Source organism: Oncorhynchus nerka, unplaced genomic scaffold, assembly GCF_034236695.1.
Source record: "Oncorhynchus nerka isolate Pitt River unplaced genomic scaffold, Oner_Uvic_2.0 unplaced_scaffold_1302, whole genome shotgun sequence".
NCBI lineage: Eukaryota > Metazoa > Chordata > Actinopteri > Salmoniformes > Salmonidae > Oncorhynchus > Oncorhynchus nerka.
This window is the reverse complement of record NW_027040051.1, coordinates 110,014-136,093: the sequence shown is the minus strand read 5'-3', so window position 1 is coordinate 136,093 and position 26,080 is coordinate 110,014. Positions and strand designations below refer to the sequence as shown.

At 42.7% G+C, this 26,080-nt stretch overlaps 1 protein-coding gene across 1 annotated transcript; it reads left to right on the top strand.

Moving 5' to 3' along the window:
* Positions 1 to 2,170: 2,170 nt before the first annotated feature.
* Positions 2,171 to 10,689, top strand: LOC135568968 (scavenger receptor cysteine-rich type 1 protein M130-like). Its single transcript, XM_065015746.1, has 9 exons — positions 2,171 to 2,291; positions 5,965 to 5,994; positions 6,226 to 6,534; positions 7,987 to 8,292; positions 8,416 to 8,694; positions 9,508 to 9,582; positions 9,727 to 9,825; positions 9,929 to 10,017; positions 10,135 to 10,689. The coding sequence occupies exons 3-9, from the start codon at positions 6,276 to 6,278 to the stop codon at positions 10,276 to 10,278; spliced, it is 1,251 nt and encodes a 416-aa protein (XP_064871818.1). The 5' UTR covers positions 2,171 to 2,291; positions 5,965 to 5,994; positions 6,226 to 6,275; the 3' UTR covers positions 10,279 to 10,689.
* Positions 10,690 to 26,080: the final 15,391 nt, after the last annotated feature.

Here is a 26,080-nt window from a genome sequence, read left to right as displayed (position 1 = left end):
CAGGAAGGCCCCAGGCTCACCATCATTACACACACCTGCTCCCCCCTCTCCCTCCCTGGAGCCCGAAGGCCCCAGGCTCACCATCATTACACACACCTGCCCCCCCTCTTCCCCCTGGAGCCCGAAGGCGCCAGGTTCACCATCATTACACACACCTTCCACTTCTCTCCTCTTCTCCCCTCTCCTCTCCTCCTCTTCTCTCGTCTTCTCCCTCCTCTCCTCTTCTTCTCGTCTCTCCTCTTCTCTCCCCTTCTTCCCTCTCCCTCTCCTCTTCTCCCCCCTCTCCTCTTCTCTCTCCTCTCCCTCTCCTCTTCTCTCCCCTCTCCTCTTCTCCCCTCTCCCTCTCCTCTTCTCCCCCTCCTCTTCTCTCGTCTTCTCCCTCCTCTCCTCTTCCTCTCGTCTTCTCCCCCTCTCCTCTTCTTCCCTCTCCCTCTCCTCTTCTCCCCCTCCTTCTTCTTCCTCGTCTTCTCTCCCCTCCTCTTCTCTCGTCTTCTCCCCTCTCTCTCTTCTTCCTTCTCCCTCTCCTCATCTTCCCTCTCCCTCTCCTCTTCTCCTCCTCTCCTCTCCTCTTCTCCCCATCCTCTTCTCTCGTCTTCTCTCCCCTCCTCTTCTCTCGTCTTCTCCCTCCTCTCCTCTTCTCTCGTCTTCTCCCTCCTCTCCTCTTCTCTCGTCTCCTCTTCATCTTTTTGTCACTGACTTCTCACCAGTGACGTCATCATAACCAGTAACCTGTTCCTCTCTTGGTCCAGCCCAGCATGACCCTGACATATAGCATCAGGCCTGTTGAGTTGACTTGGGTAACAGACCTCTAGCTTCTACACCACATCCCCCCTTCTCCTGCTCTAACATGAGACCTCGTCAGTACTCATTTTGGGTGCTGGTACTGTTTATATTTAGGTGCTGGAACATTAAGCCAATATTCTATAAGAGGTGAACTCAAGCAGTAGAAAGTTAGAGGTGATATTATAGGACACTATGTGAAATGTTGCTGGTCTGTCAGCAGTTTCCTGTGGAGTTTTTTTAACATGTTAGTTTGCTGTAGTGTGTCCAACCACTGATCCAAGATAAGTTGCTAAGAAGTTAATCTCACATCAAAGACGTAATGAACTAATGACATAGAAGTCATATAGCCGAGCAGCACGTTCCAGTCTTCAGTCCTCTCTGCATGACAGTGACTTGTGTATGTCAGTGGAGCCCCAGTTAGAGACAGATATGATACCTGCACTGATACTGATGACCCTGTTGTGGAGCACAGGTAGGATGCTCTTATACTGCTATACACTTGTGACAGTTACTGAGATATGTTTTGATATTGTAAGATATATTATAATTTTCAGGGTTAGTAAAATAACATACAACTGGAAGCAGACAGTAAAAATGTGTCTCAAAGCAGGACAATGATGTGATCACCTGTAAATGTACTTTACTGTAGTCTAACTGTCCATCTGGGGACAGGCACTAATGTCAGTTAAGTTGTGATGGTGTCATGCATCTGACTGTTGTATATTCAGTGTGTCAATGATTGATTGTATCTGTCTCTATGTAAATGAATGAGAGTATATATTATGTATTATATATTAGGTTGGTGTTATGTTAGAGTAGGAGAAGGGAGGGGTGTAGATGATAGAGGTCTATGAGCTGAGTCAAGATCAACAGGTTCAACACTATACGTCACGAAGAGAGAGAGAACTAGAGAGAGAGAGAGATGAGAAGAGAGGAGGGGTGGGGGAGAGAGATTTGAGGAGGAGAGAGAGAGAGGGTATGGAGAGAGGAGGGTTGGGGAGAGAGAAAGGGAGGGAGGAGAGAGAGGGTAGGGAGAGAGAAAGGGAGGAGAAAGGGAGGGAGAGAGAAAGGAGGGAGAGCAAGATAGGGAGAAGGAGGGTGGGAAGAAGGTAAGATAGGTGAGAGAGCAGAGGTAGGGGAAAGAGGGGTAGAAGGTAGAGAGAGAGATGGGAGGGTGGGAGAACAGGGAAGGGGAAAGTGGAGGGTAGGAGAGAAGGGTAGAGTAGAGACGATGGGAGGGTGGGGATGGAGATTTGCGGAGGAGAGAAGGGTAGGGGAGAGAGAGAGGATGGAGGGAGAGGAGGGTGGAGGAGATGGGGGAATGTGTTTACACATGGTTGTTGTTACACCATACCACTGTCATCCCCATCATATCATGAAAGGTCATGTTATGTTGATTTAACCTCTGCCTCTCTCTTCCTCTGACTCCTCCCTTTCTCTCTATCTATCTCTCTTTCTCTCTCTCTCTTTCTCCTCAGATCTCCAGGCTCAAAGCGTCAGTCCACCAGGTAGGTAGAGTATAAATCTACAGTGATTATAGCAGTTCAATATTAGTCAACTTTATTATCCCACATGGAGAAATTCATGTGTCCATACAAACCATTCTAAAACCCAATAACAAGTAGTGTTTTATGGAACTACTTATATTTTACATATTATATATTATATTGGTCTGATGTTAGAGTAGGAGAAGGGGGGTGTAGATGATAGAGGTCTGTTACCAAGGCAACAGGTCTGATGCTATCTGTCAGGAAGAGAGAGAGAGGAACAGAGAGAGAGAGAGAAGGCGTGGAGAGAAAGTGAGATGTCAACAGAGATAGGGCTGACAGACTAACATGCATCCAACTGAATATCTTGTCTTTACTGACTTCTCACCAGTGATGTCATCATAACCAGTAACTTTTCCCACTCTTGGTCCGGCTCAGCTTGACCCCTGACCTCTGATATTAATGATTTAAAAAATTATTTAAAAAAATTTAAATTAGATTTAATCTCATCTGCAAAGAGTTACACATTTGCATGGAAGGGGAATGTACACTACATGACCAAAAGTATGTGGACACCTGCTAATCTAACATCTCATTCCAAAATCATGGGCATTAATATGGAGTTGGTCCCCCCCTTTGCTGCTATAATAGCCACCCCTGTTCTGCGAAGACTTTCCACTAGAAGATGGAACATTGCTGCTATAACAGCCTCCAGTCTTCTGGGAAGGCTTTCCACTAGATGATGGAACATTGCTGCTATAACAGCCTCCAGTCTTCTGGGAAGGCTTTCCACTAGATGATGGAACATTGCTGCAGGGACTTGCTTCCATTCAGCCACAACAGCATTAGTGAGGTTGGGCGATTAGGCCTGGCTCAGTCATTGTTTCAATTCATCCCTAAAGGTATTCAATTGGGTTTAGGTCAGGGCTCTGTGAAGGCCAGTAAAGTTCTTCCACATCGATCTCAACAAACTATTTCTGTATGGACCTCGCTTTGTGTACAGGGGCATTGTCATGCTGAAACAGGAAAGGGCCTTCCCCAAACTGTTGCCACAAAGTTGGAAGCACAGAATAGTCTAGAATGTCATTGTATGCTGTAGCGATTAGATTTCCCTTCAATGAAACTAAGGGGCCTAACACGATCCATTAAAAACAACCCCAGACCATTATTCCTCCTCCACCAAACTTTACAGTTGGCACTATGCTTTGGGGCAGGTAGTGTTCTCCTGTCATCTGCCAAACCCAGGTTTGTGGTACGGACTGCCAGATGGTGAAACGTGATTCAACACTCCAGAGAAAGTGTTTCCACTCCAGCAGACGCTTGGCATTGCACATGGTGATCTTAGGCTTGTGTGCTGCTGCTCTGCTGTAGAAACCCATTTCATGAAGCTCCAGATGAACAGTTCTTGTGCTGAAGTTTCTTCCAGAGGAAGTTTGGAACTCGGAAGTGAGTGTTGCAACCGAGGACAGATGATTTTTACACGCGACGAACTTCAGCACTCGCGGTCCCATTCTGTGAGCTTGTGTGAGCTACCACTTCGAGGCTAAGCCACTGCTGCTCCTAGACGTTTCCACGTCACAATAACAGCACTTACAGTTGACCGGGGCAGCTAAAGCAGGGTGGAAATTAGACCAACAGACTTGTTGGAAAGGTAGCTTACTATGATGGTGACGTGTTGATTGTCACTGAGTTCATCAGTAAGGCCATTGTACTGCCAATGTTTGTCTATGGAGATTGCATGGCGGTGTGCTCGATTATTTCTTTTTCACAGGTCAGGAACGTGTGTGCCTGAAATAGCCAAATCCACTCATTTGAATGGGTGTCCACATACTTTTGTACATACTGTAAGGTGTAGCTGGGTCGGCCCGTCCTCCACCACCCCAACCCATCACATCCCACTCAGGTTTAGGGTCTTAGTGAAACATTCACTATTGGTTTCAGGTGTATTAGGTCAAGGCCAGAGTACCAACACACAGGACAGCAGACCCCCAGGGCAGGACGGAACAACCCAGCAGCTGTTGAAAACAGGAAGTGGGCATCTTTTCAATACAGACTCCCTTTGTTGTACTGTTTTCAATATAAAACATCCAGACCTTATTCAAGTTGTCCAGTAAACCCTTATAAGAGGTGAACTCAAGCAGTAGAAAGTTAGAGGTGATATTATAGCAGACACTATGAAACGTTGCTGCCCTGTGAGCAGTTTCCTGTGGGGGTTTTCAGAACAGATGAGTTTGCTGTTGGTAGCTATATTCAAACACTGATCAAAGATAAGTTGCTGAGAAGTTTATCTCACATCATTGAAGTAAAGAACTAATGAGTTAAAAGTCATACAGCCCAGCAATATTTCCCACTCTTCAGTCCTCTCTCCCTGACCCCCGACCCCCACCAGTCTAGTACATAACTCAACTCTCTCCCTGACCCCCATCAGTCTAGTACATAACTCATCTCTCTCCCCGACCCCCACCAGTCTAGTACATAACTCAACTCTCTCCCTGACCCCCACCAGTCTAGTACATAACTCAACTCTCTCCCCGACCCCCACCAGTCTAGTACATAACTCAACTCTCTCCCTGACCCCCACCAGTCTAGTACATAACTCAACTCTCTCCCTGACCCCCACCAATCTAGCACAAAACTCAACTCTCTTCCTGACCCCCACCAATCTAGTACATAATTTAACTACCACAAATATTTCTGCACACCCCATTTAGCCATACCCTAGGTTTATCTGTATTTCTACACACCCCATTTAGCCATACCCTAGGTTTAGCTGTATTTATACACACCCCATTTAGCCATACCCCTAGGTTTATCTCTATTTCTACACATTTAGCCATATCCTAGGTTTATCTCTATTTCTACACACCCCATTTAGCCATACCCTAGGTTTATCTGTATTTCTACACACCCCATTTAGCCATACCCTAGGTTTATCTGTATTTCTACACACCCCATTTAGCCATACCCTAGGTTTATCTGTATTTCTACATTTACATACCCATTATCTGTATTTCTACACATCCCATTTAGCCCCCTAGGTTTATCTGTATTTCTACACACCCCATTTAGCCATACCCTAGGTTTATCTGTTTATCTAGGTTTATTTATACACACCCCATTTAGCCATACCCTAGGTTTATCTGTATTTATACACACCCAAAACGTCCTCCTGCGGCTATGGGACAGAGGAGGAGGGAGAGGACTAGGGGAGGAGAGAGGAGAGAGAGGGAGATGTCAACAGAGAAGACAGGAGGAGAGAGAGCGAGAAGGTGAGGAGAGAAATGAGATGTCAACAGAGATAGGGCTGACAGACTAACATGCAGTCAACTCAATATCTTGTCCTTACTGACTTCTCACCAGTGATGTCATCATAACCGGTAACTTTTTCCACTCTTGGTTCGGCTCCAGCTTGACCCTGACCTCTGAAATTAATGATTTAAAAACAGATGAAAGCAGATGTATACTCATCTGCAAGGAGAGGTTCCCCTTTCCATGGCAGGGGAATGCGTGGACACATGGGTGTTGTTGCACCATACCAACGATAAGCCTGTCTTCCCCATCACATCATGAAAGGTCATGTTGATGTTCATTTAACCTCTGTCTCTCTCTTCCTCTGACTCCTCCCTTTCTCCTTTGTTTCTCTCTGTCTCTCTCTGTCTCTCTCTTTCTCCTCTGTCTCTCTCTTTCTCCTCAGATCTCCAGGCTCAAAGCGTCAGTCCACCAGGTAGGTAGAGTATAAATCTACAGTGATTATAGCGGTTCAATATTAGTCAACTTTATTATCCCACATGGAGAAATTCATGTGTCCATACAAACCATTCTAAAACCCAATAACAAGTAGTGTTTTATGGAACTACTAATACTTGTCAACCACAAAGCATCACTGCTGTTAGAATAACAGAATCACTGTCATCATCTGTCCTCACCACTGTGTTTTCCTCTCTGCTGTTTACAGCTGAACTCTCAGCCAGACTGGAGGATGGGACCACTTCCTGTTCTGGGACAATGGAAGTCTTCTACAGAGGAGAGTGGTTCGGTCTATGTACTGGGTGGTGGAGCATAATGAAAGAGGTTAAGGTTGTGTGTAGAGAGCTGGACTGTGGGAATCCTGTAGCTGAATCTAGAGGACCTCTGATTGAAGATGGAACAAGAGGAATCATACCATATGGTTGTAGTGGAGATGAGTCTTCTATTAGACAGTGTGACATCAGAGGAGAACCTGGTTACTGTTTTGGTGGATATTATCATCATGTGATCTGTTCAGGTAAGAGACTGGTCATATTGAGAGATTTATTTATACATTATACAATATTACCATGTATCATGTTTTATGTGTTTTTATTTCGTTTAAATAGAGGGAGAGATGTCAGATGTACAGTGCCTTGCGAAAGTATTCGGCCCCCTTGAACTTTGCGACCTTTTGCCACATTTCAGGCTTCAAACAAAGATATAAAACTGTATTTTTTTGTGAAGAATCAACAACAAGTGGGACACAATCATGAAGTGGAACGACATTTATTGGATATTTCAAACTTTTTTAACAAATCAAAAACTGAAAAATTGGACGTTCAAAATTATTCAGCCCCCTTAAGTTAATACTTTGTAGCGCCACCTTTTGCTGCGATTACAGCTGTAAGTCGCTTGGGGTATGTCTCTATCAGTTTTGCACATCGAGAGACTGAATTTTTTTCCCATTCCTCCTTGCAAAACAGCTCGAGCTCAGTGTGGTTGGATGGAGAGCATTTGTGAACAGCAGTTTTCAGTTCTTTCAGTTCTTTCAACTGATTGTTGTCCTATGGACAGAGTCTCCCACCTCAGCTGTAGATCTCCAGGCCAGGTCTTGGTGGATTTGCAGTGGTCTGATACTCCTTCCATTTCAATATTATCGCTTGCACAGTGCTCCTTGGGATGTTTAAAGCTTGGGAAATCTTTTTGAATCCATATCCTGTTTTAAACTTCTTCTCAACAGTATCTCGGACCTGCCTGGTGTGTTCCTTGTTCTTCATGATGCTCTCTGCGCTTTTAACGGACCTCTGAGACTATCACAGTGCAGGTGCATTTATACGGAGACTTGATTACACACAGGTGGATTGTATTTATCATCATTAGTCATTTAGGTCAACATTGGATCATTCAGAGATCCTCACTGAACTTCTGGAGAGAGTTTGCTGCATTGAAAGTAAAGGGGCTGAATAATTTTGCACGCCCAATTTTTCAGTTTTTGATTAGTTAAAAAAGTTTGAAATATCCAATAAATGTCGTTCCACTTCATGATTGTGTCTCACTTGTTGTTGATTCTTCACAAAAAAATACAGTTTTATATCTTTATGTTTGAAGCCTGAAATGTGGCAAAAGGTCGCAAAGTTCAAGGGGGCCGAATACTTTCGCAAGGCACTGTATTTAAACATTATATTTGTGTTTGTTATATTGGTTTATGGGAGATGTTCATGGGCAGATCATTGTAGTTCAGATGGTACTGAAGTGAAGCTGCCTGATGGATGTCCAGCTGTTTATTTTCTATAAAGTGAAGTGAACTTATTCCTGTCTCCTGCCTGCATTATTCCCAACCCGATCCTGAGTGACTAAGAACCCATTTCTACCTCTTACAATATCAAACATAGCAAACTACAATCTTTTATCCAACATATTTGTGTTTAGTCCTTGACAGTGTCATCAACAAAACTGATTGAATGTTCAACCAACTCTTTTTCTCCAGAGTCTGTGCGGCTTGTGGATGGAGCTGGTCTCTGCTCTGGGAGAGTGGAGGTGAAGTCCAATCAGTCCTGGGCCTCAGTGTGTGAAGCTGACTTTGACCGGCAGGATGCAGAGGTAGTCTGTAGGGATGTTGGCTGTGGGGCTCCTGCAGCTCTACAGGGGGGGCTCTATGGAGGAGGTGGGGGTCAGACCTGGGATAAAGAGTTCCAGTGTAAAGGTAATGAGTCCATTCTCCTGGACTGTGACACCTCAGACAGAGAGAACAACACCTGCCTACCTGGTAATGCTGTTGGACTCACCTGTTCAGGTAAGAAACAGTTTGTCACTCAGTCAACATTGTTTCTCACCTGGAGGAAGAATATGAGAGACAATATAGGTGTGTTTAGTGAGAAAATAGTAAGATTAATGTCTCTCTCTTTTCTTTTCTCAGAGCCTGATGATGTGAGGCTGGTGGGAGGAGGCAGTCGCTGTGCTGGTGGAGTGGAGGGGTACGACCAGGGAGAGTGGAGGACTGTGGGAGCTTCAGACTGGAACCAGGGGGATGTAGCTGCAGTTGTGTGTAGACAGCTGGGTTGTGGCTCCACTGTTTCAGTACTACTTGGAAACACCACTAGAGGGTTTAGAGTTATCTGTTCTGGGTCTGAGTCTTCACTGAGGGAGTGTAGAAGAATGTATGATCTCCATCCTGGACTCACAGTGATCTGCTCAGGTAATGACAAGATACACCATATGGCCAAAAGTATGTGGATGTTTGTGGATTCTGCTATTTCAGCCACACCTGTTTCTGACATGTGTATACAATTGAGCACACAGCCATGCAATCTCCATAGACAAACATTGTCAGAAGTTTGGACTTACTGAAGATCTCAGTGATTTAATGTGGCACGTCAAGGAGCAACAACGGCTCTGCCGTGAAGTGGTAGACAACACAAGCTCACAGAACGGACCGCCGAGTGTTGAACCACGTAGAGCGTAAAATAATCCTCTGTTGTAAAACTCACTGCTGAGTTACACATACTTTTGTCCATGTATTATATCTCCTTCCTGGACTCACAGTGATCTGCTCAGGTAATAACAACATATTATAATTACATTCAACTGATTTCCTTCATTCATACAACTTCCTCTGAACCTCTCATGATGACTGTTTAGCTTGTCAGTCTGCTTTACTAAATAGATCACTCAGTCAAGTAGGAATCAAATACAACTTAAATATCCCAGAATGCTTTTGTATTGAGTGTTATCTCAGTGAACGTCTCTACTCACTACCACTGTCACATGTCATGTTATTGTCACATCTAAATGAGGAAAGTAGTTGAGGAGCTACGTTTTCTTTTTCTCTCCTCTTGTTCCAGATGTCCTGCTTAAGCCTGATATCAACATATGTTGTCTCAGTGACTGTAGGCCCACTACTCATGTTGCCCTGTGAGGAGGGTGGCTGGCACTGTTACATGCTGATGTTATTGTCATATCTATAGGAAACTAGTTGAAGAGGTTTTCTTGTTCTCTTTTATTGTTACAGATCTCCTGGTCCAGCCTGATATCTTCCTGACTGACCCAATGGGAGGGTTTTCAGGGGCCACCAGGGACCTGAGATGTTCAGGGGCTACAACTTCACCATCACCTGCTCCACTCAGCCACAGTACCCAGGAGGCTCCTTCCTCCTCACGTTCACAGCTCCAACAGAACCCAGACCCAGCCAGCTGTCAATCACTCTGCTGACTTCCTCTTCCTGCTGCAGATGACTCCCACCAAGGGAACTACAGCTGTGTTCATGACAATTATGTTTTCTCTCATAATTTCTCCTCTGAGAGCGAGCTCCTCTCCCTCACCATCACAGGTAACTGAACATGAACCAGACTCATAACTTTGTCAATGACAGATTTCCCACAGATCTATGTGATGATGATCAGTCCCCTCATCAAAGGTGTTTCTGTTTGCAGCCTCTCCTCTGCCAGCCTTCATCATCAGACACGTTGTAGTACTGCTGATCCTACTGACAGCCATCACCACCTCCTACCTGTACTACAAGGTAAAGATATTTACTCAGACGTTACAAGTCATTTAAACTAGAGGGAGAGGGTGAGGGGGAGGGAGAATGGAGATACCAGAGAGTAAATGTCTGACTGTTGGTGCTGTGTCTCCCTAGCCCACCAGGAGGCAGAAGAGAGTGAACAGGGTGAGCAGCATGGATCTTTATGTCAATGCCAAGGAGATGGTCTCTCTGAGCTCCAGAGCTGAAGCTGGACCGGGAGAGGAGAGCAGCCCAGGGGACGGAGTAGGAATAGAATGAAGCTGACCCTACATGCTGATCTTAGGTCAGTTTTGTGTTTTAAATCGATGGTCAGCAGTGGACTGGTGTTTAAAATGTGGTGACAAACCTGAAGTGGTTCTAATTTTAATAACAAGTTCAGAATTAGTTTCTCTTTCTAGAGCCTTGGACGAAATTTAAAAGTAGTGACTGCAACCACCATTATTCATTCAGTTTGCTTTTTACCACCAGAGAAACATGGGGTTTTGGGTAACATGGGGTTTTGGGCAACATGGGGTTTTGGGTAACATGGGGTTTTGGGTAACATGGGGTTTTGGGTAACATGGAGAAAGTGATGTTATTGATTATAAATGTTAGGATATTGGTTATGATGTTGCTCTCTAAACTGTCATGTAATCAACTGAATGCTTTTAATAAAATTACAGGCTGTCAGTCTTGAGTGATTTAATTATTAGACAGACTACAACATACAGTATGAATTAACTGAGATCAGTCTGTGTGATTCCCCTCTTGGACAGACTACAACATACAGTATGAATTAACTGAGATCAGTCTGTGTGATTCCCCTCTTGGACAGACTACAACATACAGTATGAATTAACTGAGATCAGTCTGTGTGATTCCCCTCTTGGACAGACCACAACATTTATGAATTAGCTGTGTACATCCAAGGGCCAGCCGTGCTGCTCTGTTCTTAGCCAATTGCAATTTTCCGGAGTCCTTTGTGGCACCTGACCACACGACTGAACAGTAGTCAAGGTGCGACGAAACCAGGGCCTGTACGACCTGCTTGTTGATAGTGTTGTTAAGAAGGTAGAAACTAGGGCCTGTAGGACCTTCTTGTTGATAGTGTTGTTAAGAAGGTAGAAACCAGGGCCTGTAGGACCTGCTTGTTGATAGTGTTGTTAAGGCAGAGCTTTATTATAGATAGACTTCTCCGTATCTTAGTTACTACCGCATCAATATGTTTTGACCATGACAGTTTACAATGTAGGGTTACTCCAAGCAGTTTAGTCATCTCTACAAGATTTAGTTGAGGTTTAGGGTTTAGTGAATGTTTTTTCCAAATACAATGATTTTAGTTTTAGAAATATTTAGGGCTAGACACTGGCCTTACTCAAAGTCAGTGGCATGTCGTTAGTAAAAATTGAAAAAAGCAAGGGGCCCAAACAGCTACCCTGGGGAATTCCTGTTTCTAACTGCATTATATTTGAGAGGCGTCCATTAAAGAACACCCTCTCTCTTCTGTTAGACAAGTAACTCTTTATCCACATTATAACAGGGGTGTAAAGCCATAACACATACGTTTTCCAGCAGCAGACTATGATCGATAATGTCAAAAGCTGCACAGAAGTCTAACAAGAGAGCCCCACAATCATTTTTATCATCAATTACTCTCAGCCAATCATCAGTCATTTGTGTTAGTGCTGTGCTTGTTGAGTGTCCTTCCCTATAAGCATGCTAAAATGCTGTTGTCAGTTAGTTTACTGTGAAATAGCATTGTATCTGGTCAAACACAATTTTACTATTTACTATTCTTGGGTAGCAGAATGACTGAAGCTTCCCTCAGGCCTGAGGGCACACGCTTTCTAGTAGGCTTAAATTGAAAATGTGTCAAATAGGAGTGGCAATATTGTCTGCTTTTATCCTAAGTAATTTAAGTTGTTATAATATAACATATGTTGGTCAAGTATAGTATAGTAATCTGAGTTGGGGATGTGTGTTGTATAGTAATGTGAGTTGGGGATGTGTGTTGTATAGTAATCTGAGTTGGGGATGTGTATAGTATAGTAATCTGAGTTGGGGATGTGTGTTGTATAGTAATCTGAGTTGGGGATGTGTGTTGTATAGTAATCTGAGTTGGGGATGTGTGTTGTATAGTAATGTGAGTTGGGGATGTGTGCTGTATAGTAATCTGAGTTGGGGATGTGTGTTGTGTAGTATAGTAATCTGAGTTGGGGTTGTGTGTTGTATAGTAATCTGAGTTGGGGATGTGTGTTGTATAGTAATCTGAGTTGGGGATGTGTGTTGTATAGTAATCTGAGTTGGGGATGTGTGTTGTATAGTAATCTGAGTTGGGGATGTGTGTTGTATAGTAATCTGAGTTGGGGATGTGTGTTGATGCCTAAAGTGACTCTGTGTTTAACACACTTCAACCAGACGACTGTAGAAGCTTCTGTTTTATTGAAGAACAACCGTTGTTTCCATTGAGCACAACGTTGTGGTCAAGGTAGTTGTTTTGTGATTGACTGATAGAGGGGATCTTTCAGAGTGAGACTGATGTCTGTTGGTTGGATAGCAGGTAGTTGTTTTATGACTGACTGAAAGAAGGGGACATTTAGAGTGAGACTGATGTCTGTTGGTTGGATAGCAGGTAGTTGTTTTGTGACTGACTGAAAGAAGGGGACATTCAGAGTGAGACTGATGTCTGTTGGTTGGATAGCAGGTAGTTGTTTTATGACTGACTGAAAGAAGGGGACATTCAGAGTGAGACTGATGTCTGTTGGTTGGATAGCAGGTAGTTGTTTTGTGATTGACTGATAGAGGTGATCTTTCAGAGTGAGACTGATGTCTGTTGGTTGGATAGCAGGTAGTTGTTTTGTGATTGACTGAAAGAAGGGGACTTTCAGAGTGAGACTGATGTCTGTTGGTTGGATAGCAGGTAGTTGTTTTATGACTGACTGTAGTGGCTTCCTTTCCTCTTGACCATAGCCGCTGCCCGAGCCTGAAGGCGGGGTTGTTTCAGACGCATACAGTCCACATTCAAGGTTTCCAAACAGCCAAAACATTCAATGAGATCCAGGGATCCTGGTGCAACAAAAAGGTTTATTCTTCTGATATCTGACAAAAAATGTTATTCTCCAATCAATTTAAAACAGAGATGACCTGACATGGTAAATACATGATATGACCTGTATGTCTGTCTGGTCAACAGATTAGCCAGGACTCCTCCCCTGAAGGCCCAACTTCCTGCCTTCATCCTAACACACTCACCACAGAACAATGAATGGGCAAGAGGAGGGGCCAAAAACTAAGAGACAACAAATGAAAACATCTCAATCAGGTCAATATAAATCATAAAAGGTACCTAATCTTTCATCATGTACCTTCATATTTAATACATTTACACAAACGTACATGGAGTTCTGTATATTCTGTGTTTATACTAATATGTCCAATCAGCTCTAACTGTTTGTCTCCCACCGTTCCACTCAGAGGACTAGACCTTCTGGTATCAAATGGGAGTTTACACCATATTTAGTAAACCAGTCATTTCAGTGAAGGGAAGTGAACAAGTGTACACTTTAGGAGAAAGGAGATATAATTGGGACAATCGTTCTTTCTAGTCTACAGTCCTGCGTCTGTGACACCAGATTATCACCTAGTGGCCATAAGAGGAACTGTCCTGTCAGTGTGTTTTTACTGCTGGCTCAAAACAACACTGTGACACCAGATTATCACCTAGTGGCCGTAAAAGGAACTGTCCTGTCAGTGTGTTTTTACTGCTGGCTCAAAACAACACTGTGACACCAGATTACCACCTAGTGGCCGTAAGAGGAACTGTCCTGTCAGTGTGTTTTTACTGCCGGCTCAAAACAACACATGACCTGCATACATGATATGATTCATGTGTGAGTACTAAAAGCATATGAATATAGTATATTATAGTATATTTATTATATATGTGGGTCTGATAAGTAAACTCTCTTAATGTGTTATCATTGTTTGCTGTAGCATTAACAACCATGAAAAACAGCGCCAAACCATTATTCCTCCTCCACCAAACTTTACAGTTGGCACTATGCATTGGGGCAGGTAGAGTTCTCCTGGCATCCGCCAAATCCAGATTTATCCGTCAGGCTGCCAGATGGTGAAGCTTGATTCATCACTCCAGAGTAGGTGTTTCCACTGCTCCAGAGTCCAATGTCGGAGATCTTTACACCACTCCAGCCGACCCTTGGCATTTCCCATGGTGATCTTAGGCTTGTGTGTGGCTGCTCACCATGGAAACCCATTTCATGAAGCTGCCGACGAACAGTACTTGTGCTAACGTTGGAATAGTTTGGAACTTGTTAATACCTATGTAAGAATGCTGTTCATTGATTACAGCTCAGCATTTAACACCATAGAACCCTCCAAACTCGTCATTCAGCTCGAGACCCTGGGTCTCGACCCGCCCTGTGCAACTGGGTCCTGGACTTTCTGACAGGCCGTCCCCAGGTGGTGAAGGTAGGAAACAACATCTCCACCCCGCTGATCCTCAACACTGGGGCCCCACAAGGGTGCGTTCTCAGCCCTCTCCTGTACTCCCTGTTCACCCATGACTGCGTGGCCATGCACGCCTCCAAATCACTCATCAAGTTTGCAGACCACACTACCATGGTAGGCTTGATATATAGTATTGTATATATAGTGTTGTGAATATATAGAATTGTATATATAGTGTGTATATAGTGTGAATATATAGTATTGTATATATAGTGTGTATATAGTGTGTATATATAGTATTGTAAATATAATATCGTATATATAGTATTGTATATATTGTGTGTATATATAGTATTGTATATATAGTGTGAATATATAGTATTGTATATATAGTATTGTAAATATAGTGTGAATATATAGTATTGTTAGTGAGTGTGTGTATATATAGTATTGTGAGTGTATGTAGGGTCAGTGCAGATAGTCCAGGTAAACATTAATTAACTATTCATCAGTCTTATGACTATTTAGCAGGGTTAGAGTCAGGGTTACCAGAGTTCATAGGGGAAACATCACTATATTAACAACTATTAAACCTGCTGGTACTCCAGGCACTGCCCCCTAGGGGTGGGATGTGTGTACTGGAAATGGACTGTCTTACTGTGGACTAAGCTCCAGGGTTTTCCCTGGGTACAGATCAGGATCAGCTTCCCCTCAAGGTCATGGCAAGAAGGGATCCAGCTTTTGTCAAATTAACATCAAAAGGTGATATTTTTTAACATTTCAGCTAATCCTAATCCTAATTTGGTGTTATCCACAAAAATATAGATTCAAATCCAGATTTAACTTCATCTCTTGCCTTAAACTCCCGAGGTACCCCTCTAGGCTGTCCAATTGCATCAAGGTATACCTCAGTGTCTTTCTCATACTCCCTCTTAACTCTATAGTTATCATAGTCATCATGGGGTGATTTAATAATGGTTTCCTGTTGAATTGCTCTAACTAAGGTACAAAGACCCGTCCACCCATCTGGCAGTACATTCAACAGTTTGTTATTTCCACACATCCAGAAACTATCCGCAATACCCCTGTCTTGATTTTTAGCATAATAAGAGATGGCGCAACCTGAGTTATTTTACCACACAACCCTTTTCTATTCGCCACCAACCCTTTATCTGTATTTCTACGAACCCCTGCAGTCTCTAGTACCCAAATAGTATCACATTCTACAGTGGTGTTACCTACATCAATACCTTCGGTGTTATGGCTGTAAAAACATTCATATTTACCTTTAATCACAGTGTTTCCATCTAACAAAGGTCCATTTAATTCAGTTCAAATGTTATAGACAGCACAATCCTTGTTACCCAACCCAATGTTGTTCAACACAGTCCTGCCTCTAGTTCTCCCTCGAGCAATCATACATTCTATATCACACAAAGGAATGTAGTATTTTCTCTGAATATTGAACATTTTACATTTAACACATTTCTTCAAACAATGCAGGTTCAGGTACATTTGTTTTTCACCTCTTCTTCCTGTGTGGTGTCTTTGAACGATTCTGAGTCTGAGACATCTATATCTGTCATCTTGGCAATGTTCTTGTCATGAGGTAGGTCATTTGAGTTTGAAAAAGAATTCCAAATCTCATTAAAGAATCCTTTTGGCTCTGATGTGTCAGGTGTCTTTGTGATTGCCGTGGTCTGCTTGGTAAGAGCAGTTGGTGTCATCTCAGTGGTAGTTGCTGTGGTCGTTGCAGCAGCCGCCACCATTGTTGTCATTACTTTGGTTGTCACCAGCTGTTTTTGTTCAGGTGCTGGCATAGGACCCAATTTAACATGTTCGTATCTGTTTCCTTCACTCAGTCCTGTTCTTGCTATTTCAATTTCAAATTCTTCACCTTCTGCTGGTGTTATCTTGTTCATGATAAACTCCCAGCCTTCCACATGTTTGGTTAGTGTCAGGTCACATCCTTTGAGGTCCCATAAAACTTCTCCCTTTGTTATATGATGCGTCCATCCACAGAGTGGCCCCTCCGGTACAGGTTTCTTCTTCCATACAGAACCTGTTCTCTGTTCCCCTAGTTCTGTTAGAATTTGTGGCGGAACATGAAACTTAAACCTATCAACAGGTCCTGTCTTTTTACCTCGTTCGACAGGTTCCTCTCTTCTCTTCCTGCTTTTATCATTTATCTTGATTGTGAGTGCGTGCATTATCTTCGTATTGTCCTCAGTTGCTCTTACTCTGTCATTGTCACTGTTCTTTCGTGGTCCTAATTCCAATGGTTCATTATGGAGATCAGGTAAGAGCTGAAAAATCAATTGTGGGGAAATCCCTATTTCTTTCATCTTGCAGGATTTCTGTTCTTCCTTGCACGATTTCTCCCTCTGCTCTTGGTTGGTGCTCCTCCTCCACTTTCTTCGCCTGTTGTTCCCTCCTCAGACCGAACTTGGCTTCCATCTGGGAAGGCATCCATTTCAGGGAAGAGATGTTCCCATTCTTTAGGCGATACCTCAGGGTCCCACTGTAGAGGGCTTCTGTCAAGGAGGTCTGCCCCAACAGGTATATCATCAGGAGTAGCAGACATGTTACCCCCCCCCCACTTCTGGGCTTTCTGGCCATACTGGAGGAGACTTTGGTCGTTTGTCTCTTTACTTTTCAGGCCCCTTTTCCCCTGATGCTTCTTCTGAGTGTGTTAGCTGATGCACTCGTGGTATCTGGTCTGCCATTTTCTTGATTCCTCCCCGGCGCTTTGATCGATTCCGCTGCTCCTGCTCCCTCCGGGGTCCCCTCTGGTGAATCAGCATCCTCTGTGTCCCCATCTCTGTATGGTTGTGTCCTTCTCTCCGTCGGGACTCGGGTGCAGTGGTTTAGATGATACCACGTCTTGCTTCCTTTCACTTGGACGGCCGTGATTGTGGCTGTTGCCACCTCGTGGGGTCCTTCTCTTCTCGGCTGATCCCACTTCCTTCGGAACACTCGGATATAGACCAGATCTCCTGGTACCACTGGGAGAGGTCCTTCTGGTCCCCTTGGATTATCCGATGTGGAACCTCTCGTCCTGGTTCAGGTTTCTGCCTTCTTTCTGTGGGGCATTCATACTTAAAGACTTATGGCCTCTGTTCTACGATTACACCATACATTCTCTTACTTCCATCACTCATCACACAGACTGACATTCCAGCTGAAGCTGGAGAACCCTTCTCCATCTGGTTTCCTAAACAAAAGACTTGGAAAACAAAAGACACAACATAACAGTATTGACAATGTTATGTGTTATGCATAACTGTATTCATAAATACTGAAATCTAAGACCATGACAATTCCCACTCTCTCTTCACCTGACTCTATGCTTTCAGGATATTTTTCTGCTGGAAATAGAGGCCCTAATTAGCTTCCTCGTGCTTTTATCCAGTCTTCCCCTTTCGGCCGCAGGTTCTGAGGTGTTCCCAAATCATGTCATTTTTTACTTAGTTCCCCATTTGCTCTATATCAACTGATAAGCATGTGCATAACCTTAATCAACATTATTTCTTCTTGAATTAATTCAACACTGAATGGGCTTCCACATCGAGCCTTCAACATGTGGTTTAGAGTACAACTACCCTAATATCTATCCTTATTCACATGATACATTATCAAATAAAACAAATAACCCCCAAACTCAACCCAGTATGTCTACAGTGGAATGTAGTCTTTCTCTCTCTTTTGTTTTGTTTCACGTCCTCTGTCATGATGTTTTCAAGCTCACCCATTATTCAGCTGGACCTTACTTCTTGTGAAACTTATGCACCCATCAAAGAGAGACATGACGATCTTTACCAATGCAGGTGCTGTAAGAAATATATCCCCAGCCAGGTGTATCTTGATGTACACTCAGTCTCCAGAATTCAGCACATGCCCTTCCATCTGGCCTCTTATGTGCTCTTTTCCTGGGAACATACATACTAACACATGGGTTATTTCCTGACAACAGACTTTCTTAAATAACAGCCCTATGTAAACATTCTGTCTCAAATACCTGGCCTCTTGTCACAAAAATATTCATAATGATAGCCAAATTATGGTCCCTACAGCAACTGCTGTAAGAATATCATGTAATCAGTCAAGTGTCTTCCAGTTGAAAGAATATCCAATCCTAACTAAACTAAATCCTAAGCTTCTTCAAAATGCCACTACTTATTACTTTTACCATAATCTAGGTGTGTGTAATGTTCTATCTATTTTTAGAATTGTCCCTATATCTTTACAAGACCAACTGTCCTTCCTTTTCTGTGAATTATCTTGTCTATCAATATACATTGTTTCTAGAAATAACACCCCCCTTTGTTACCATAACACATAAGTCACTACTCCTAATTTCCTTCCATAGTTTGATACATACTTAAACATTCTCAAATCATTTTTAGTCAATTTATATCAGTCTCCCCTCAGACTCTTATTTTCCTCAAAACATAAATAAATTGACCAAACAAGAAAAATAGTAAAGTTAATTATAATAACTGCATATTTGCAATAAATTACCACTATTTGTAATGTCTTCTTCATCCTTGGGTGTTATCACACAACAGACTATACTTTTATTCAATTACTTATGTCCTTCCAATGTATCACTCAATTACAATGATATTGTAAAATAAAATAATCTAATATTCTGTAAGTTCTGTCAATCAACCTGTCTCAGGATTAGTTTCCAGAGTTTTCCTATATTCAAAACATAACTAAATGTTGTTTATACATTGTCCAATTCAATATCCAGGATAACAGTCCTTAATGTTTACTTTACTTCAAATTTTACCTACTCAATTTAGTTCATCATCCCTTTAATTATTAACATTATACTAAAAACTTTTAGTACCAGTAACATCTATTTTATCATGCGCCCCCTTTTTGCCTCTGTTTTTCTGTCATGAGTGGCCTGATACTAAAAGGTCATTACCCCAATCCCCTTTAGTCTTTCTTCTCCCAGACACATATCATTCCAGATACAGTTCACAGGTCATCAGACACAGTTGCCCTTCACTAATTCAGCCAGTAGGGTGGGTTTGAGTTCCACACACACTTGTTGTGGTGATAATCACATTCCATGATAACTCCCTTATTCTACTGGCGATCTCTCAGATGAGCTACAGATTATGTAGTTATCAACATAACCCTTGCAGAGAATCCTACCTCAATAAACTATTTGACATAACTGTTATCCCTTGTTAACATATTTTTCCATTTTATATGCAGAAAGAACAAAGCACATTTTGTATTTACCCAAAGACCATAACCCCAGGGAACTGATATTTTCTCCTATAACCCCATGTTAAATAAAAAGAAACCTATTTGAATAACTAGTCAATTCAAGATTACAACTCTTCATCCTTTTCCCAAGGATATAATGGAATTTCAAAGTAATGGTACACTTTGAATAGAGACTGGTATTGCTCAATCATTTTATAATTAAATCCCACCTGTTCCAACAATTTCTAGTGAAGTTGATCAGTCTTCACGGGAAATTCTTAGGGTTCAGGGCATTTGACACCATTATAATTGATAGAGGAATTCTAAATTCCTTTATGTTTTAATTGCCAAAACCAATTTCGCACTCGTTTCTAATTCATTAATGAGGTGTAAGTTCATTAATTATGCATGAAGTAGATCGAGACCAGTCTTAAAAGCCAGGTAAGAGCGTTTAATTCCAGAGAGTACTGACCCAAAATACAAGGAACATTACATTTTAAAGAAAGAGAACATAAAATGACGTCATCAGTTTCACACCCTCTCCCATCCTCATAATAGCGTAGTATTCAGTCCTGGAGATAGTTTTACTCCCCTCATAAAACTACATTCCAACCTGTCTAAAAGATATACTTCTCTCCACTAATGGAATCCAACCAAAACATTCTTATCTGTCTGAAAAGCTATCTCCATCCGCCTCCTTAAACTACCCAAGAGGCACAGACAATTAATTCGTTCTGCTTACATTTTCAGTAACAGCTTAACCAAAAACTCATACTTTTCATATCATAACATAATAGTATTAGAATAAATGGTTCTAATCAATAATGTATACATAATTAATCATTTCAACTATAATTTCCTCTAACAATAATGTTTTCACTCTTCTTTCTTTAGAAACAACTTAACCACAAACATTTCCATCCTTCTGCATACCCAATCTGAAACTGAATTGAAAAAACCATTGAAAATGTAACCCCTTTTCTCTGGAAAAGAAATGTACATTTCGTCAACATTCACCATGCCACCATCTAAATCAGCAAGCCAACAATACCACACATACTAACATCCCCTCACTTTTCCCGAGCATGCGACAGAAGCTCCACCAACTAAGAACGGCCATGCACCGAACGCACAATTCCTCCCTGCTCGGCCATCTGTATGCTACCCTTAGAAATTGAAAACACCCATACACTACAATTTGCTCTTCTTCCAACCACCTTCACCACGTCTGCAATCCTTCATATACGTTTATTCTCCATATTTTGACGCTAACAACAACTTCCTCCACGCATTCAATCACCATTGAAACCGCCATTTTAATGCAAAACGACTCCAAGTGGGGCTATTTGCAAATTACATCGGTACCTTACTAGAAGTTAGGTAAAACGTGATCTAGTACGTATTTCATCACATATAAACTGTACTCTCTATGAACCACTTATTGATCAATCAGAGACTATACACCGCTTGGTGAAAATTCCATTCGTACTAACCTTAAAACGATCAGCCGCTGTTCTTTTGAAAAGGGTGCTACCGCATTCCAGTGTCATCTTACACTCATTTTCCCCCACACTAGTTAGCCCTGCTCTACAACTTCTTACACTTCCCCCATCGTAATGCATTTCTGGTGATAGAATGTTAATTAACATTAACCTCTTGCCTCTAGTTGGGACGCTTGCGTCCCAACTAGAGCTCTGGAAATGCAAATGTGCTACGCTAAATGCTAATAGTATTAGTTAAAACTCAAAAGTTCATTAAAATACACATGCAGGGTATCAAATTAAAGCTACACTCGTTGTGAATCCAGGCAACAAGTCAGATTTTTAAAATGCTTTTCGGCGACAGCATGAGAAGCTATTATCTGATAGCATGCACCAATACACTACAACAGAAAAGCACAGCAGGGGACGTAAACAAAATAATTAGCATTTCGGCGTTACACAAACCGCACAATAAAATAGAAAACAGTCATTACCTTTCACCATCTTCTTTGTTGGCACTCCTAGATGTCCCATAAACACTATTGGGTCTTTATTTCGATTAAATCGGGCCATATAAAGCCAAGATATCGTTATATGTAGACTGTGTGATAAACGAAAAAAAACAGCGATTTCACAACGTAACGTCATTTTTTAAAATTCAAAAAGTAGACGATAAACTTTCACAAAACACTTCGAAATACGTTTGTAATGCTACTTTAGGTATTAGTAAACGTTAATAAGCGATAAAAATCATCCGTAGGCGATGTACATATCATTAGCTGTCGTCTTGGAAAAAATTTCAGGAGAGAGCTCTTCCGGAATGATCTGGGCGGAGACCGGAGGTAAGTCGTGCCCTCTTTCGGTTCAACCAAGAATCAAAGAGGATTCAATTCACAAGACTCTAGACAACATGGGGATGCTGTGGGAGTTGAATGCTCGGTCTTATCTAATTCGGCTCACTGTTAACAATTGCTTGAAGTGGCGCAAGGATATTTATTTCCATTTTCTGTGATCAGGTTTTCCTGCGCTTTCCGATGTAACGCACGTTATGTAATAGCCACAGTCGTGATTTAACCAGTTTTAAAAACGTCCGAGGGTTTCCTATCTACACATTCTAACCATATGAACGTACTATATTCCTGGCATGAGTAGCAGGGCGCTGAAATGTTGCGCGATTTTTAACAAAATGTTCAAAAAAGTAGAGGGTAGGAGCAACAGGTTAAAACGCTGGTAAGTTAAGCTTAATTAACGTTCGCGTCTTTCAGCGTCTCTATGGCTTTATTACATTTCGCTATCCGTATATTCCAGGGAGAAACAATCCGTTTGTTTCCATGCCACTATTTATTTTCCCTAAACACTCCCATTGCATTATACACTTTATTTACTATTTCCCAAGGCAGATCTACCCTACTTTGTCAAATAATCATTTATTAGTTACATCACTTAATACCCCTAGTAAAACCTATTCTATAATGTCTACAACTGTATTACTGAATTCTACAGAAGCCTTAATTCTTAATCTAGTACAGCACCTCAAATATCACTGTGTTTTCATCTTTGCTTATACTATTACTTTAACTTTATTCAGTGTATTAAATCCCATTTCATATAAATTTCCTTCTAATTCAGCTTATTTATAATGTAATGCACTTTCTTATCTCTTCATTTATCCGCTTGCTATTTTCTCTCCTAGCCTATTTCACTGTTCAATTCCTGAGGCCACTTTTTAAATTTCAGCTTCCTATTTTGTTTACGGGGCTCGTGATACTTTTAATATGTGTTCTAGACTTCTCACTTTATTCTAGACCGCCTAGATTTATTTTAACCAGTATATTTTTAAGTTATTTCTTTCTACTTCGCATTGAGAGGTAAATGCGCTCTCTTTCTCAAATTACACTTAGTTAACTGTCAGAGTGGCCTGCGCATTCCCAGTTGGTCACAGACACACAGCCTGTTCTTCCTCTTCTTTCTAATCTATATTACAGCATTCATTCAATCCTTTTTGTTCTTACCTAAAAACAAAACAGTTTATTACCTAACTTAATTCACTTCCTCTACATAAGCTGGTATTATCCTATAGGATTTTTTCACGCATACCCTTCGTTTTTACCTAAAAACGACCTATAGTTTATCTCCTAGATTAATACACTTTCTCTACATAAACTGGTATTATCATATAGGATTTTTACGACATGATGAGACTACTGTCTAATCGGATCAGCTTGTCTTCATATCCTATTCATCCACCCCGTATTGATCTTTATTCTACGTTAGAGCAATATCGTGGCGCGACCTACTGATTTATAAACCCCCGTTTAGCTAGACGGAGCGTTTTATATTCGCAGGATTTCCTTTTTCAGTTGAACGTCGCACAATCAGGCCAGCGTTCTTCCTGTGTTTTAAATATCCGTCCGTTTCAGACCTCTTTCATAGAGCGGTATCCACAAATATTTCCCTATCTACTTATCAATAAAGTAGCCTACCCATTACAGTCCTTCAGCTAAATATTTTGAAGCGGTATCGTAGGATTTCTATAATTACTTATTTTATTCAGACCTTATAAGCAGGTAACTGCAGCCCTGCGCCCAACATGCCGAATAACACACCCGACACCAGCGAAGTTCACAGCCCACGCTTACTCATTCACTAAACATGCACATTCATTATACAATTCCCAAGCTTACACACATGCATGCAATTCATTGAATTCAAAAAGTTATTTAGTTTCTATAGTTTTTAGGAAATTTGAGAGAGACCTACTTGACGCTCCCCCTGCTGCTACCGGATCTTTTGTGGCAATCTACACAGACATTTCAGCTATTGTAAGAACTTTGCTTACCTTGTTTAGCTGGGTGGCCACCCTTGTCTTGCCAGATTGCCCCAAAGATCCCACGGCCAGCCAAGAACGTCTTTAGTCCCCGATTCTCCTGGAAAAAGCTCGCCAAATCTGTAGTGGCCAATCGGTTCAAATATGACACAACCAAGAACTTTGTGAAAATCAATATAGACTTTTAATACAGCAGTATCATAAGCCGGAGCGCCCCGCGGGACCCACATCTTTTCCAGCGCCCTGGCTCCAGTATTTATCCACATATTACATATGAGCCCATCCCACATGCAAAATGAGTTTACATTCCAATCCGTGCATCCTGCTTGTTCAGCTCAATCACGCCCACATCTGCTTTCGGCAGACGACAAGACCCTTGCTGTTCCTGCACTTAGCTAAATGCATTCTTTTGTTTGTGTATTATCTAGGATCAGCAGACTATGTGTCTCCTCAGTTTCTAGCGTGTCCAGCTATACTAAAAATACTATACATTCCTCTATTTTACAGCCCTATGTTTTGGCTCTGTAATTAACTCTGTGTCCCTTTTGTATGTCTTTCATCTCCTTTAGCTTTAGGGTGCCCAGCTGTTCTGGTCACCTTCTCTTCATATGGTTGTCTAAGATCAAACAGACTTATGCGTCTCCTGTGATGTGATTGATGCCTGCAATCCATCAGTTGGTCATTTGGCTGACCCCCTCCTTAGACAACCTCTGATCTTTGTATATCCAGCTGGTCTAGGCGTCTATGTCACCTTCCCTTCATGTAGTCTGTTTTTAGTGTTCAACTATTCTATATATCTTATGCATTTGTCTATGTGTTATATTTTGCACCCACAACAGACAGACAGACAGACACCCCTCCACTCTCTCCCTGAGTCCCGGCCCCAGACAGACAGAACAGCAACACATTCAGAACTATAGCAGTCTTGATTCTGAAATGACTCTGGTCTTCTTCAGAAGTAGTGCTGTAGTCTACAGGGTTCAGAACTCACCTTTTTAAACACTTCTTATCACTCATATCATGAGGTTTCACATGTGTTTGGTTACATAGTTCCCAATGTGTCACACCTGCTCCCCCCTCCCTCCCTGGAGCTTGAAGGCGCCAGGCTCACCAGCATTACACACACCTGCTCCCCCCCCCCCTCCCCCTCCCTGGAGCCCGAAGGCGCCAGGCTCACCATCATTACACACACCTGCCCCCCCTCCCCTCCCTGGAGCCCGAAGGCGCCAGGCTCACCATCATTACACACACCTGCCCCCCTCCCCTCCCTGGAGCCCGAAGGCGCCAGGCTCACCATCATTACACACACCTGCCTTCCCCCCTCCCCTCCCTGGAGCCCAAAGGCCCCAGGCTCACCAGCATTACTCTCCGTCCTGCACCATCATTACACACACCTGCCCCCCTCCCCCTCCCTGGAGCCCGAAGGCGCCAGGCTCACCATCATTACACACACCTGCCTTCCCCCCTCCCCTCCCTGGAGCCCGAAGGCGCCAGGCTCAACAGCATTACACACACTGACAGGACAGTACCTCTTATGGCCACTAGGTGGTAATCTGGTGTCACAGACGCAGGACTGTAGACTAGAAAGAAAAATTGTCCCAATTATCACTCCTTTCTCCTGAAGTGTGCACTTGTTCCCTTCACTGAAATGACTGGTTTACTAAATATGGTGGATATCCCCACTTGATAACAAAAGGTAGAGTCCTCTGAGTGGAACGGTGTGACAAACAGTACCTCCTCTCCTCTTCTCCCCTCTCCCTCTCCTCTTCTCTCCCCTCTCCCTCTCCTCCCCTCTCCTCTTCTCCCCCTCTCCTCTTCTCCCCTCTCCCTCTCATCTTCTCCCCCTCTCCTCTCCTCTCCTCTCCTCTCCTCTCCTCTCCTCTCCTCTCCTCTCCTCCCTCTCCTCTCCCTCTCCTCTCCTCTCCCTCTCCTCTTCTCCCCCCTCCTCTCTCCCCTTCTCCCCCTCTCCCTCTCCTCTTCTCCCCACTCTCCCTCTCCTCTTCTCCCCTCTCCCTCTTCTCCCCTCTCCCTCTCCTCTCCTCTCCCTCCCCTTCTCCCCCTCTCCTCTTCTCCCCTCTCC